The sequence below is a fragment of the Schistocerca piceifrons genome, chromosome 4 (assembly GCF_021461385.2).
Source record: "Schistocerca piceifrons isolate TAMUIC-IGC-003096 chromosome 4, iqSchPice1.1, whole genome shotgun sequence".
NCBI lineage: Eukaryota > Metazoa > Arthropoda > Insecta > Orthoptera > Acrididae > Schistocerca > Schistocerca piceifrons.
The window spans coordinates 426,330,728-426,345,205 of record NC_060141.1 but is presented as its reverse complement, the minus strand read 5'-3'; the positions used below and the strand labels follow the sequence as shown (position 1 = coordinate 426,345,205).

General features: G+C 39.7%; 1 protein-coding gene across 1 annotated transcript in view; it reads left to right on the top strand.

Moving 5' to 3' along the window:
* LOC124795363 (alpha-aminoadipic semialdehyde dehydrogenase-like) overlaps nucleotides 1–12,916 on the top strand; it is a 128,532-nt gene extending 115,616 nt beyond the window's left edge. The window contains exons 7-8 of the mRNA XM_047259365.1: nucleotides 7,955–8,164; nucleotides 12,302–12,916. Coding sequence (XP_047115321.1) covers nucleotides 7,955–8,164; nucleotides 12,302–12,517 — 426 coding nt within the window. The 3' untranslated portion in view covers nucleotides 12,518–12,916. The remainder of the gene's footprint in view (nucleotides 1–7,954; nucleotides 8,165–12,301) is intronic.
* The last annotated feature ends 1,562 nt before the right edge of the window (nucleotides 12,917–14,478 follow it).

Here is a 14,478-nt window from a genome sequence, read left to right as displayed (position 1 = left end):
AAAATTTAGAGTCTAGGCACTTGCTGATGTTTTATTTTATTTTTTTTTTAACTCGAGTGTAATCTATGACTTTAAAGTTTATTTCTATTAACAAAAGGAAAATATAATGTATTGATCCAACTTAATTCTCATCTGCTTCAAGGATTAACTCTGCAGACATTATTACGTGTGACACTGAAGAACATCTTAAGTCATAAAGCCCTGCAACCTGTGGGTTATTTCACACTCCAGATGAACTCTGGAAGTTGATTAACACTACTGTTGTGAAAATATAAATTTCTGATCTCCAGTGACTCACAGATGATGTCAGATCCATCTGTACAATGTATACTGCAGTGACCTACATAACTACAATCCCGTATTGCTGACATGTAAACTGAAAATTCCTGAAACTCTATATATGGAGTGATTTATCTTGAACAAACAGTGTTTTATATGACAACCAGCATATATTGCAAAATCACAGTTTATGTTTCCCTCAGTTGGTATTTAAAAAGCTAGGGACAATAGCAACTGTTGACTTTTTCCCTGGTAAGATTTAAAGTCTTTATCACATCAGTTTGTGCTAAAAAGAAAGAGACAATTATGCAGATCTAATTAGATCTGGCAAAGAGAGGATTACCTTAGTGGTGAATAATGTAGCATGTCACCTTGTACAGATAGTTATAGCAAAGATATGACTAATTAATAGTATATAAAGCACAGTATATTTCAACAAAAAAAAAAGACATGAAGACTTTGTATAGTGCTTGTTGTATGCCTCATTTCCATGGATATCAAAATATAAAGCAATGAAAATAGCTGTTGTGGATAAAAACAACAAAGACATCAAAGATAAATTACATGTCTGAACAATGAGACTGTAGTATCACAGAAAGGCATAGTAGAGAGATAGCTACCCTAAGCATTTAATTTATTAATGTAGACAACAACATACAGACACACACAGTGACACTTTCAGTCTTAAAATGAAATCCCTAAAAGCAACCCATTATAGCACCTTGGTTGCAGTTATCACATCGAATGTATAATGTGATGTACAGTAGAAATTAATGTTGTTCCCAACCTTATAATTGGTTAGAATACCAAAGTGCTTTTCTAGGCATGTCCTATTGGAAATGGCTTATCATTTTTGTCTTCCTATGACCTGCTTAGCCAATTATAAGGAGACTTGCAGTTCAGGTCAACTCCAAACTACAGTATTCCTGACATTTTCAAAAATACAAATTGTTTCCTGATGTAAAGAATAATTGACAAGTGACAGAAAAAATTCTGGCATAATGTAATTGGATAGATACAAAATCTACTCACTAGGTGGCGGCATAAAATGTACTGAAGCTTGCAAGCTTTTGGAGCCAGTGACTCCTTCTTATGGCAGATGGTTTGAAGGGGAAGGGAGAAGGCTGAAGGAAAAGGACTGGTGAAGCCTAGGAACAGGATAGAATACAGAAAAGTTGCCCAGAACCCTAAGTCAGGGGAGAATTACCAGACAGGATGAGAAGGAAAGACTGACTGTTGGGGACTGCATCGGATGAGATTTGAAAACCTGAGAGTTTAAAGATGGAACATGGGGTAATATGCAAGAAAGACATCACTGCCAAAACATTATGGACAAGTTATTAAGAGTGGAAAGCTAAGTAGGATTTCATGTGATGGAGGTGGGGTGGGGTGGAGAAAAATAGATAAGACAGAAAATGAAAGATGTGGGAAACTAAATGGGTGTGAAGAAAGAATAGTTACTGTGAAGAAATGCTAAGACCAAAGAAATTAACATAAGTTAAGGCCAGGTGGGTGGTGTAAACAAGGCTTGTTGTAGTACCTGTTCCCACCTGTCGAGTTATGAGAAACCCATGTCTGGGGAAAGAATCCTGATGGCATGTGTGATGAAACAGAAACTGAGGTCATGACAGTCATACTGTAGAGCATGCACTGCAACAGGATACTGTATGTTCTCAGTATACATCCACTGCCTATTCCCACTCATCCTAACTGATAACTAGGTGGTGATCATGCCAACGTTAAAGACCAAACAGTGTTTATGTAACAGCTGGTACATGACGTGTCATTACACAGGTGTCTCTCCCTTTGATAGTATATGTTTTGCTGGTTACTGTCCTGGTATAGGCCATGGTAGGAGAGGGTGCATAGGGCAAGTCTTACAATGGGGATGGGCACAGGGGTAGGAGCCATAGGATAGGGAGATGAGTGCAAAAGGAGCATAATACCTGACAAGGATATTGCAGAGATTGGGAGGGCTAAAAAAAGCTGTTCTAGGCATGGTGGACAACATGTCAGACAGACTTAACCTCATTTCAAGGCATGGTTTTAGGAAGTCAGAGCCTTGTTAAAGTATCTCATCAATACATTCAAGGCCAGGATAATACTGAATGACAAATGGAGTACTCGTAACCTGATTTTTGGAGGGCTCAGCAGTACCAGGATTGGATGTGCTGGTCCAGGAAATCTGCTTTTGGACTTGGCTCATGGGATAATTATGTCCACTGAAGATGATGGTCTATTGCTGTAAAGAGTCTGCATCAGAACAAATATGTTTGTCTTGAATCCCAAAGCTGTATGGGAGGGAATGTTTGAAATGGTAAGGATAGCAACTGTCAAAGGCAGATACTGTTGTTTTTAGTAGGTTTAATGTGAACAGAAGTGTGCAACTGATCATTAGTGAGGATGAGATCAATTTCAAGGATAACAGCATAAGATCTGGAATAGGATCATGTGAAATTTAATTGGAGTAATCTGTTCAGAGATTCTAGGAATTTTAAAAGCTCAGCTTCAACATGAGTCCATATGGAAAAGATACCATCAGTGTATCTAAACTAAACCCAGGCCTGAAGGCTTATGGATCCCAGGAAAGTCCCTTCCAACTGAGCTATGAAAAGGGTTGCATAGGAGGGAGTCATCCTCCTTCCAATGGTTGTGCCCCTTATCTGTTTGTATGCCTGTCCCTCAAAGGTAAAGTAGTTGTTGGTAAGTATAAAGTTGATTAAGTCAAGCAGGAAGGATGTCATGAGTTTGGAATCAGTTGGGCACTGGCTGAACAGACAGACCATGTATGTTTGGGATGTTGGTCTAGAGGGAAGCGGCATCAATGGTGACAAGCAAGGTGTGTGGTGGGAGTGGGCACAAATTTCAGATGATCTAGGAAATGGAAGTCTTTGCACTATGGGTTGCAGGCGTTGATCAACTAAGGCAGATATACATTCAGTGGGTGCTTTGAAGTCCACACCTATGGGACAGCGAGGGTGATAAGATTTGTGAATCTCATGAAGAAGGTAAAAGTTGAGGGTGCATGGTTTGGGTGGGGTAAGAAGTTCTATGGAATGAGGTTTTGGTCCTTGTGAGGGGCCAGAGATTTTAAGGAGGGGCTGCAAGTCAGTTTGAATCACAGGGATGGGATCTTGATTGTAGATGCTGTACATAGAGGTGTCAGACAGCTGGCATAGATCTTCACTTACATACCCCTGTTGGTCAAGTATCCCTTGTCTGCTGAGAGGATAATGATGGATTCATCAGCTTTTAGGGTAAAAAGAGCCTGGAGTTCTGCAGAGGACAGGTTAGGGTCATGTTGTTGGGAACCCGAGGAAGCGTTGTGAAGCAGTGCTAGATGAGAGGAATTCTAGGAAGGCTTGTAAGTGAGTACACAACTTGCCACTCAGTATTATCCTGGCTTTGAATGTATTAATGAGCTACTTGAAAAGGATATGACTTCCTAAAATCATGCCCTGAAATGAGATTCATGCTTCTGACGTTTTGCCCGCTGTCCAACATTTTACCCACTATAACTAGACTAGCTCTTCATTGCCCTCACAATCTCCACAATATCCTTGTCAGACCCTAACTCTTTCTGCACCCATCTCCCTGCCCTATGGCTCTTACTCTTTTACCACCTTCACTATAAGACTTACCACATGTACTCTCCTCCTACCACCTACACCAGCCTTAGCACTGGGAAAACATAAGCTATTGAGGTGGATGCTTGGGTGAGATACACCAAACAACACCTTATAATCAGGAGTTCATTTATTTACCTCTTCACACAATTAAGGCTTACAGAGAACTGGCTGGTGGAACTACGAAAAGATAATGCTTTGCTAGGTTCAAAGATGAAGCACAGGTTGATACTGGTGTCAATCTCATCGGTACCACATAACACCCCCCCCCCCCCCCCCCCCCCCCCGCAGTATGGAGTACTCCAGAGAGGCCGGGGAGGGGGACCATGTCGTCGGCAGGGGTGGTCCACGGGAGCCGAACCACGGTCAGCTCGACAGTGTCATCAGGGAGCTGTGTTGGTAGATGACGTGAAGGAAGGTCCAGCCACCAAACCTGGAAGTTGCTGAAGCGCACCGGGCGTCATACTGGGCGTGCTGGTCATGTGGCGACAGGTAAGCTGGCGGTTTACAGGAGGAACGGAGCGATGACAACGATGTCTCCGGTGGGCGTGGTGAACACACGAAGCATGTCCAGGTCAACGAAGGGTGAGAGGGGAACACATTTCACGAGGTGGCAGGGAATGGCGGAGGTTGTGTCATGAGCAATGAATGAAGGGATACAAACAACAAACAGTGTGTCATCGCATAGTATGGGGACAGGCACAAACACCTCGGGTAGCTGAGTCCGAGGCATCGACCAGGTCAGCAATCAAGTGCTCCTGATCATGCCGGTGGGTGATAAGGCACAGAAATCTGGTTGATTCGTCGAGTTTGAAATGGTCGAACACTTCGTCCACAGTTTTGAACCAGGTCGTTGCCCTGTCAGGATTGAACGGCAGCAGCATCAGTAAGTGTTGTAGAACGTTTGGAAGAACAGGGTGCGTTGAACTCATTGGGGCACGGCGTGAAACGAGCTGTTGTTGCTGCAGTATTCCAGGAGAGTGTGTCTCCAGGGTATGTGGTGATGATGGCTGGTCAAGTGGCTGCGTGAAGGTGACATATTGTGGTTGAGCACGATCTGTCATGATGTGGAAGGCCGATGCGGGTGAGACACCGTAATGTGTCAATTGCGGTTGCAGAAGGTCGACTGGAGATAGTGCGAGGGCGAAAGGTGAGAAAAAGTTCAAAGCTTGAAAACGCGTGCCAGTCCGTGGAAAACTTGATGTGCGATCAGAGTCGGAGCCACTTGTATTGCAGGGAGGCTGCGGAGGTATGGGCTGTCCAAAAGCACAGTGAGGAAAACGATGTCGAACATTGGGCAAAATGTGTGAATGTTCACTGTTCATAGTCACTTCAGTCAAAACAGTGTGCGGACAAGGTGAATGTCGTGGCACAAAACACTGAGGTGTAGCAGTAGGACGGAGATGGAGGTCAGGCGCAGATAACAAGCCATTGTTCCTGTTGCAGGCCAAGGTATTGAAGCAGGAAGGCATGTGCTGATGCTGAACTGAGGCAGGTGTGGGTGTGGTTGGATGCTGAGGAGGTTGACCTGTGAACAAAGCAGTTCTGGCCACATGGCAGGAATCCACGTGGTACTGCATGGATTGCAGCATGGCAAACCGTTGTCCTGGCGGTGGTAGGTTATCCAACGGAGCATTTGCAGAAATCGGCATTGATCCTGCACTGCACAGAGATCCGTAAGAGGTAACTGCACCGTCGATAAGGAAGGGCACATGTGGCAGGAACAAAGGCGTCTGATAGCTGGAGTCATGCACACTCCTAACCTCACTTATTGCTGCAGGCACGAAAACGTCCGGCGAAATCGGCGTAATCGACGAGTGAGAGGCATCGTGTTGCAGTCCTGGTGGGTGTACATCGCCCGCAACACGATGCATGTGGATCACAAAATCCGGCGTTAGGCATTGGGCTGAAGCCATTGTTCGAATGTTGTGTTGATGTAATACACACAAAAATAACTGACATGGAGGCCGCGGACACAGTAAAATGGCAAAAATGGAATACGTTACAACTCGGGGTCACCAGTGAGGTGCAAACTTGGGTGTGATACACCAAACAGCACCTTATAATCAGGAGTTCATTTATTTACCTTTTCACACAAGTAAGGGTTACAGAGAACTGGCTGGCAGAACTACACAAAGATAATGTTTTGCTAGGTTCAAAGATGATGCTCAGATCAATACTGGTGTCGATCTCGCCACACTATCAAAGGGTGAGGCACCTGTGAAATGACACATGTTGTATACCAACTGTTATGTAAACACTGTTTGGTCTTTCACATCAGTATGACCACCACAAAGTTATTTGTTAAAACCAATGGGCATAGGCAGATGGTGTATATTGTCAAAATGCAATATCCTGCTGGAGAACATGCTCTATAATGTAAATTGTGACCTTGGTGCCTGTTTCACCACACATGCCATCTTTTTGCCCTTATTAACTCTTATACAATGTTTTGGCAGTAATCTTCCACCTGTAAGTGCTCAGGTCTTCAAATCTCATCTGGTGCAGTCGCCAACAATCAGTCTTTCCTTCTCATACTGTCCTGTAAATCTGCTCTGACCTGGCGCTCTGGGTTTCTTTTATGAATTCTTGCTCTTTTCCTAAGCCTAATCAGTCCCTTTCCTACACACCTCTTCCTTCCCCTTCAACCCTTCTGCTAGAATAAGGAGCCTCTGGTTCTAAAAGCTTAGAAACTATAATACTTTTCATATGTTTGTTTTCCTGCCACCACTTGGTGAATAGATTTTGTATTTATCCAGTTACTTGATATTTTCAAAAATGAATTATTTTCATATGAAAGTTATAGGATTGGCCAGGTACTGGACCATGAACTTACAGATCTATGGTCTTACATTTAACCAGCCAGTGAAGAAGACACCTTACTGTAACATAACACAGACCAAAAGTTATTTCCCTAAATCACTCCAGACATATGCCGGGATGGTTCCTCTGAAAGGGCACGGCTGACTTCCTTCCCTAATCTGATGAGACCGATGACCACACTGTTTGGTTTCCTTCCCCAAACCAACCAACCAACCAAAAGTTATTCTGAAGCAAAAACGTGTCTGGTGTAATGGAAATGTAATTTCAGAGGTTAATTAGAGCTAATACAAGACTTGTTGGTAACTATCTCTTTTATTTTGCCTAATTTTGTCCTTTTCCCAAATAAATGCTCAATGTTATCACTATGGTAGAAGTATGAGGGGACTTCAAAAAGTGAGTTACACATTATTGCAGTAATCCAAAAAATTTTTATTGAATGCTGCACTTTACACCTCAAAGCGATACACATACCTTACACTGTTTTTCTATGTAATCAGCAAGGCTCTGAGAACAATGACTGGAATGGCCTACAAATTGTTCAGTTCCTTCATAGTAGAGATCCACTCCTTGGGCAAGGAGTCATTCGAGTACTGCTGTGAGAACATCCTCATCCTTAGAAAAATCTCTTTCCATCCAGATGTTCTTTCAGCTTCCTTGAAAGATGGAAAACACATGGTGCAAGATCTGGCTTTTATGATAGATCACTGTCACCCACATGTGTGCAACCCTGATCAAATTGTTGGTGCCCTTTCAGTATGCCTGAACATCAAATTGTATTTTGTCCATATAGCACCAGAATTTCATGGAGAATCTGTGTACAGTTTAGACATTGTGACCACAAGACTCATACTGTCCCATGTACTTAAGTTTTGGAGCATGTTTCCAATTGCTATGCCCTTTCATTCTCATGCTGTGATGCACCTGTTATTTGTACTGTAACAAAGCTGTGTCTGCAGGAAACCCAGAATATGTTCTCCCTTCTGATGGTGTGCCATTCTTGTTGGGCAATGGCTGTAGTGTGGAATGACCTGCTTTTGGAAGTCTCTATGTATGCATCAAATATTACTACCTTAATGTATTTTCCACAAACCTCAAATTCATTGCAGTTACTAGTTTCATACTTGATTACCTGGAAATCTTTTGTTTTCTTGTAATACCCAATATCATCTAATAACTAGTAAGACTTTTACAGAATAGCAATAAGTTGACTGACTTTTACTTTACAGGTTGTGGATAGACCAGGATTTTTTGTTGAACCAACAATTATAACGGGACTGCCACATGATGCCAGTGTAGTGCAGAAGGAAACATTTGCACCAATTGTCTATGTCCTGAAAACTGCGAATGTTGATGAGGCAATAAAATGGAATAATGAAGTTAAGCAAGGTTTATCATCCAGCATTTTCACATCAAGCCTGGAAACTGTTTTTTCAAAGGTAAGTACACCAATCCTGGTTGACTATGACACGTGACTTTCTTTAAAATATATGTAACTTCTATATCTTCTTTCACATAATTCTTCAGGAAAAGGCAATCTTATTCAGGAGTTTTGTCAGAGAAGAGATTGTTACTTGGTCTCTTGGAGAACTTCATTGTATGCATTCCTCCCTCCCTCCCTCCCTCCCTCTCTCTCTCTCTCTCTCTCTCTCTCTAACACACACACACACACACACACACACACACACAAACTGTAGAATTAATTTTTAGGCAGTTTCAGGTATCTAATTTCCATTTGACCAAATTGATCTAAGTTGGCAAAGTGAATGTGTTGTTGTTGTTGTTGCTGTTGTTGTTGTTGTCTTCAGTCCAGAGACTGGTTTGATGCAGTTCTTCATGCTACTCTATCCTATGCAAGCTTCTTCATCTCCCAGTACCTATTGCAACCTACAACCTTCTGAACCTGCTTAGTGTATTCATCTCTTGATCTCCCTCTATGATTTTTACCCTCCACACTGCCCTCCAATGCTAAATTTGTGATCCCTTCATGCGTCAGAACATATCCTACCAACCGAGCTCTTCTTCTAGTCAAGTTGTGCCACAAGTTTCTCTTCTCTCCAATTCTATTCAATACCTCCTCATTAGTTATGTGGTCTACCTATCTAATCTTCAGCATTCTCCTGTAGCACCACATTTCAAAACCTTCTATTCTCCTCTTGTTCAAACTATTTATCATTCATGTTCCACTTCCATACATGGCTACACTCCACACAAATACTTTCAGAAACAACGTCCTGACATTTAAATCTGTACTCGATGTTAACAAATTTCTCTTCTTCAGAAATGCTTTCCTTGTCATTGACAGTCTACATTTTATATCCTCTCTACTTCGACCATCATCAGTTATTTTGCTCCCCAAATAGCAAAACTCATCTACTATTTTAAGTTTCTCATTTTCTAATCTAATTCTGTCAGCATCACCTGATTTAATTAGACTACATTCCATTATCCTTGTTTTGCTTTTGTTAGTGTTCATCTTGCATCCTACTTTCAAAACACTGTCTATTCTGTTCAATAGCTCTTCCGGGTCCTTTGCTATCTCTGACAGAATTACAATGTCATCAGTGAACTTCAAAGTTTTTATTTCACCACCAATGATTTTAATTCCCCCCACAAATTTTTCTTTTGTTTCCTTCACTGCTTGCTCAATATACAGACTGAATATTGGGGATAGGCTGAAGCCCTGCCTCACTCCCTTCCCAACCACTGCTTCCCTTTCATGCCCCTCGACTCTCATAACTGCCATCTGGTTTCTGTACAAATTGTAAATAGCCTTTCGCTCCCTGTATTTTACCCCTGCCACCTTCAGAATTTGAAAGAGAGTATTCCAGTCAACATTGTCAAAAGCTTTCTCTGTCTACAAATGCTGGAAATGTAGGTTCGCCTTTCCTTAGTCTATCTTTTAAGATAAGTTGTAGGGTCAGTATTGCCTCACGTGCTCCAACATTTCTATGGAATCCAAACTGATTTTCGCTGTGGTCGGCTTCAACCAGTTTATCCATTCATCTGTAAAGAATTCGTGTTAGTATTTTGCAGCCATCACTTATTAAACTGATAGTTCATTAATTTTCACGTCTGTCAACACCTGATTTCTTTTGGATTGGAATTATTATATTCTTCTTGAAGTCTGAGAGTATTTTGCCTGTCTTATACATCTTGCTCACCAGATGATAGAGTTTTGTCAGGGCAGGCTCTCCCAAGGCTATCAGTAGTTCTAATGGAATGTTGTCTACTCCCAGGGCCTTGTTTCGACTTAGATCTATCAGTGCTCTGTCAAACTCTTCATGTAGTATCATATCCCCCGTTTCATCTTCATCTACATCCTCTTCCATTTCCATTATATTGTCCTCTAGAACATCGCCCTTGTACAGACCCTCTATATACTCCTTCCACCTTTCTGCTTTCCCTTCTCTGCTTAGAACTGGGTTTCCATCTGAGCTCTTGATCATCATACAAGTGTTTCTCTTTTTCCCAAAGGTCTCAGTAGTTTTCCTGTAGGCTGTATCTATCTTACCCCTAGTGAGATAAGCCTCTACATCCTTACATTTGTCCTCTAGCTATCCCTGCTTAGCCATTTTGCACTTCCTGTCAATCTCATTTTTGAGACATTTGTATTCCTTTTTGCCTGCTTCATTTACTGCATTTTTATATTTTCTCCTTTCATCAATTAAATCCAATATTTCTTCAGTTACCCAAGGATTTCTACTAGCCCTAATCTTTTTACCTGCTTGATCCTCTGCTGCCTTCACTATTTCATCTCTCGAAGCTACTCATTCTTCTTCTACTGTATTTCTTTCCCCCATTTTTGTCAATCGTTCTCTAATGCTCTGCCTGAAACTCTCCACAACCTCTGGTTCTGTCCGTTTATCCAGGTCCCATCTCCTTAAATTCCTACCTTTATTATTATTATGAATTTGGTATTATTATAATTGGTGGGGCTAAAGCAGCCTTATTTATACCCGCTCTAAGGCTATTCTGGTAGCTGTTACATAATTTGGTACGGCTATCTTGGGAGCAGATCTGTAAATTTTGGATGGCACCATTGTAGTATACAGGTTCTTTGTTAGTCATGTACATGTTCAGTAATATTTGTGTGACATACATTCTAAGCTGTGCCATTTAATTGACTACGGCCTTGCTTTTATGAGGAAGATTTGTAGTCTCCTTTCAACATAGATGTAGTTTTGGATCTCATGAACTTTGAAATACACACAGAGGTTGCCAAGGTTTGCAGTGCTGACAGCATGCACATTTCATACAAATATGTTTGTTATTATCCTTTTTGTCATTGTTCTACTTACCATCATTTTCCCCACTCAGCTATTTAGCCTCAGGAAGAAAATTACGTAACCCTGCTACCACTTTTGTATATGGTTCCTGCAAGCCAGGAAGCCCCTCCTGTGCCCTTTCTTTACTTTCCTTAATTCTACCAATGGATTTTTTTAAAAATTTATGTCTCCTATCTATATGACATAAGGTACTTGAGGATGCTGTTTTTTTTTCATTTTTTCCAATCTGCTGGATCTCTAATCACAAAAAGTCTAAAAGTAAAGAAATATGAGATCTCATTGCAGTTTAAGGGACTTCTTTTCATCTTAACTCTCATGTTTCATAAAATTAACTCTCTCAAATACCTGTTGTTCATTATACAGCAAATCACATGAGAACAGTATTTAGTAAATGCCATGAAGCATTTGTTCAGATCTGATTGCTATCCTCACCTGACAAGCTTCAGCATAACCATAATTCTGGACTTAGGAGTCTTTTCCCTCCAACTCCTGCAAAACCTCACCTGCTGTCTATGTTTATCTCAATGTACTACTGCACATGTCCTCCTAAGGGTTAACTTCTGCATCCATCAGTTCTTTCACTCTACTTTAACCTCATATCCTGCACAAAATTGATTATCCTGACTGTCTTACCAGTTAAGCATTTCTTCCACTGAATATGTTTCTGCCTCTCACTATACAATACCATTCAAGATCACAATCTTATTAATCAACTGCTTCACTTATTCATTCCATTTAACAAGAAACAGATTACCTAAAATCCTAAAACTTCCCAGAATCAACTTCCTCTCTGCAACTGACTTGAACTATACATTTGTCTGTTCCTATAATTGTTCATCACCCCTGATTACTGTAACTCTTGCCCATCTAAGCAGCCCTGTTGTAAAAATTTGCCCTACATTCTCTGTCATTATCAACAACTCAGGAACCACAACAGTTGAAATTACAAACACAAGATGCAAGGAGACACATGATCTATCAGCCTAATTTGTAGTAGTACTCCTTTCATAATCACAGAAGCAACAAATAAACTAAAGTCACTCACCTGAATACCAACTAAACAAGCCAAAGCAGTTTTCCAAATTCATACAGCACTTTGTATGTTACCTTTGTGCTTGACACGGGAGATCTAGCCTGCTTCAAGCTGGTGAGATATTTTAATGTCATCTTTAATTCTTCATTAATATACCCAAATCCCTTCCATTAAATACTAAGTGTCTAGGTGGAAATAAAAACACAATTTGTCATTCAGATGGACAACAAAACAAATATTTTTCTTCTTTTCAGTGGCTTGGGCCAAAAGGCTCTGACTGTGGGGTCGTGAATGTGAACATCCCAACAAATGGAGCTGAAATTGGAGGAGCATTTGGTGGGGAGAAGCACACTGGTGGTGGCCGTGAATCTGGTTCTGATTCCTGGAAACAATACATGAGGCGTGCTACTGTGACTATTAATCACAGCAAGCAGTTGCCTCTTGCTCAGGGCATTAAGTTTGATATATGAAATCTAATATGTGTAAAATATGTAGTATAATGTTCTACAATAACTCTACAGATCTCTGATAATATTAAATAAAACCTTTAATCAAACAGAAATGGATATAAATGACCTCCATTAACAGATGTTTGAAAATTTCATATTATGAATCACATCCAAAACCTATGACTAGCCTCTTATAAAATGAAAACAGGTTTGTCTTGATATGATAACTTTTGTTTTATTGAAGGAAATATTTCATTTGATAAGTACTTTTTTATAGGTACAAGGTGGGCAAAATAAAAGTGTCCTGGTAAATATTTCATGCACCTTAAGATATACAATAATACTCACATCATCTACAATTGGGCTGGACAATGTAAGATAGGTTGTCTATTTTAAGGTGCATGAAATAGTTTTCTGGGTGAGTTTTATTTTTTCTAACGTTACTTTGAAACTGAAACCAGAAAACATTTTATATTATGTACACTACAGTAGACTGATAACAGGCAACTATGTTAAATTGGAATAAGTTACTATGGAATACATTTAGAAAATAAAGTTTAAGTGATTGTCTAAATTAAAATTGTATTATTACACAAAATTTATTACCTAACACACATATTATATATGGCTCTAGTTTCTAGTTTTAATTTCTGATGACTAGAAAATATTTAATTTGTTTATGGACAAGAAATGTCATTCACCTTAATAAGTACTGAAAAAATATAAATATAAGAAATACAAAATGTATAAATTTACAGTCACCTGTAACTTTTGAAGATACAGCTCTTTGCAAATTTTCCTATTAATTTTACGTATATCATTTATGGTTGTAATGTCCTCGCATTTCTTACATTTTATGAAAGATCTCTCTCTACTGGATAAATAGTTGATCATATACTCCCAAAGTTCAATGTAACTCACATTTTCTCACAAAACAAACTGCAGAAAACTTCAGCAATAAATAACTATTACTACTTACTGGTATCTCTTCTTCATAATTCTTTCTTTACACTGGCATTTGAATTATTCTTCACCCATTCACGATTTCAACTGAACTGAGGTAGTAGAAATGATGGGAAATAGTTTTAGTCCTACTTCTTTCATTACCTGTGGGAAGATGACAAATAATGCAATGAAATACCACCATCTGAAAATAAGTAGTCAGTAGCACAAATCTTTTGTTTCAAAATTAATTGTTTCTCATTGGCTTCTTAGTGGAGAATAAATTTGTATTATATAGTAAACGATCACATAATTTAATTGTTGATGCAACTGCCATTCAAATACATCAATTTAAAATGAGCTGTTTCCAGTACTGTCTCAAATGTACATATGCAAAAGAACACCAAACAGGAAACCTCCTTCATAATTTCCTTGAATCCATGGTTTTCTGTGAGTGATTTCCACTGCCTGGGGCATAGGATGAGTCTTGGCAATGTTGATTACCTATACTTTGACTTTTGTATCATCATAAATCATGAATATGCTGCTACCAACAACTCATTGAAATTAGTCAGCTTCGAACAAGAAACATAAACTGAACTGACTCACCACATTTTGCACAATTTTACATGAAGAAATATGTCCAGATAGGACAAAGATACTATTATTTATTAAATGAAAAACATTTAACACTGAACCAATGTGAGAACTATTGTATTCCAATGAATGAGACAGAATTAAAATTGCCAGACTTATCAAATAAATAAAAGTGTATAAATTTAAAAAGTTTTAGTGTAACAGGATTTTTGAGTGTAATTGGATGTTTGTTCTCATAGTGTGCAAAATAATGAGCGTAAATAGCCACCAATCAGAGGCAACTGAGCAATAAATTGTGTATTACATTCTGTTACAAGAATCAGTGGTTATCTTTAACTCTGCTCTATGCCATTTGAAGACAAGTGATCACAAACTGGATGTCAGTGTGTCTACAAGTGCAGGTCTCCTCAATAGTGTAAGTAATTGCTATGCCTATTATCAGT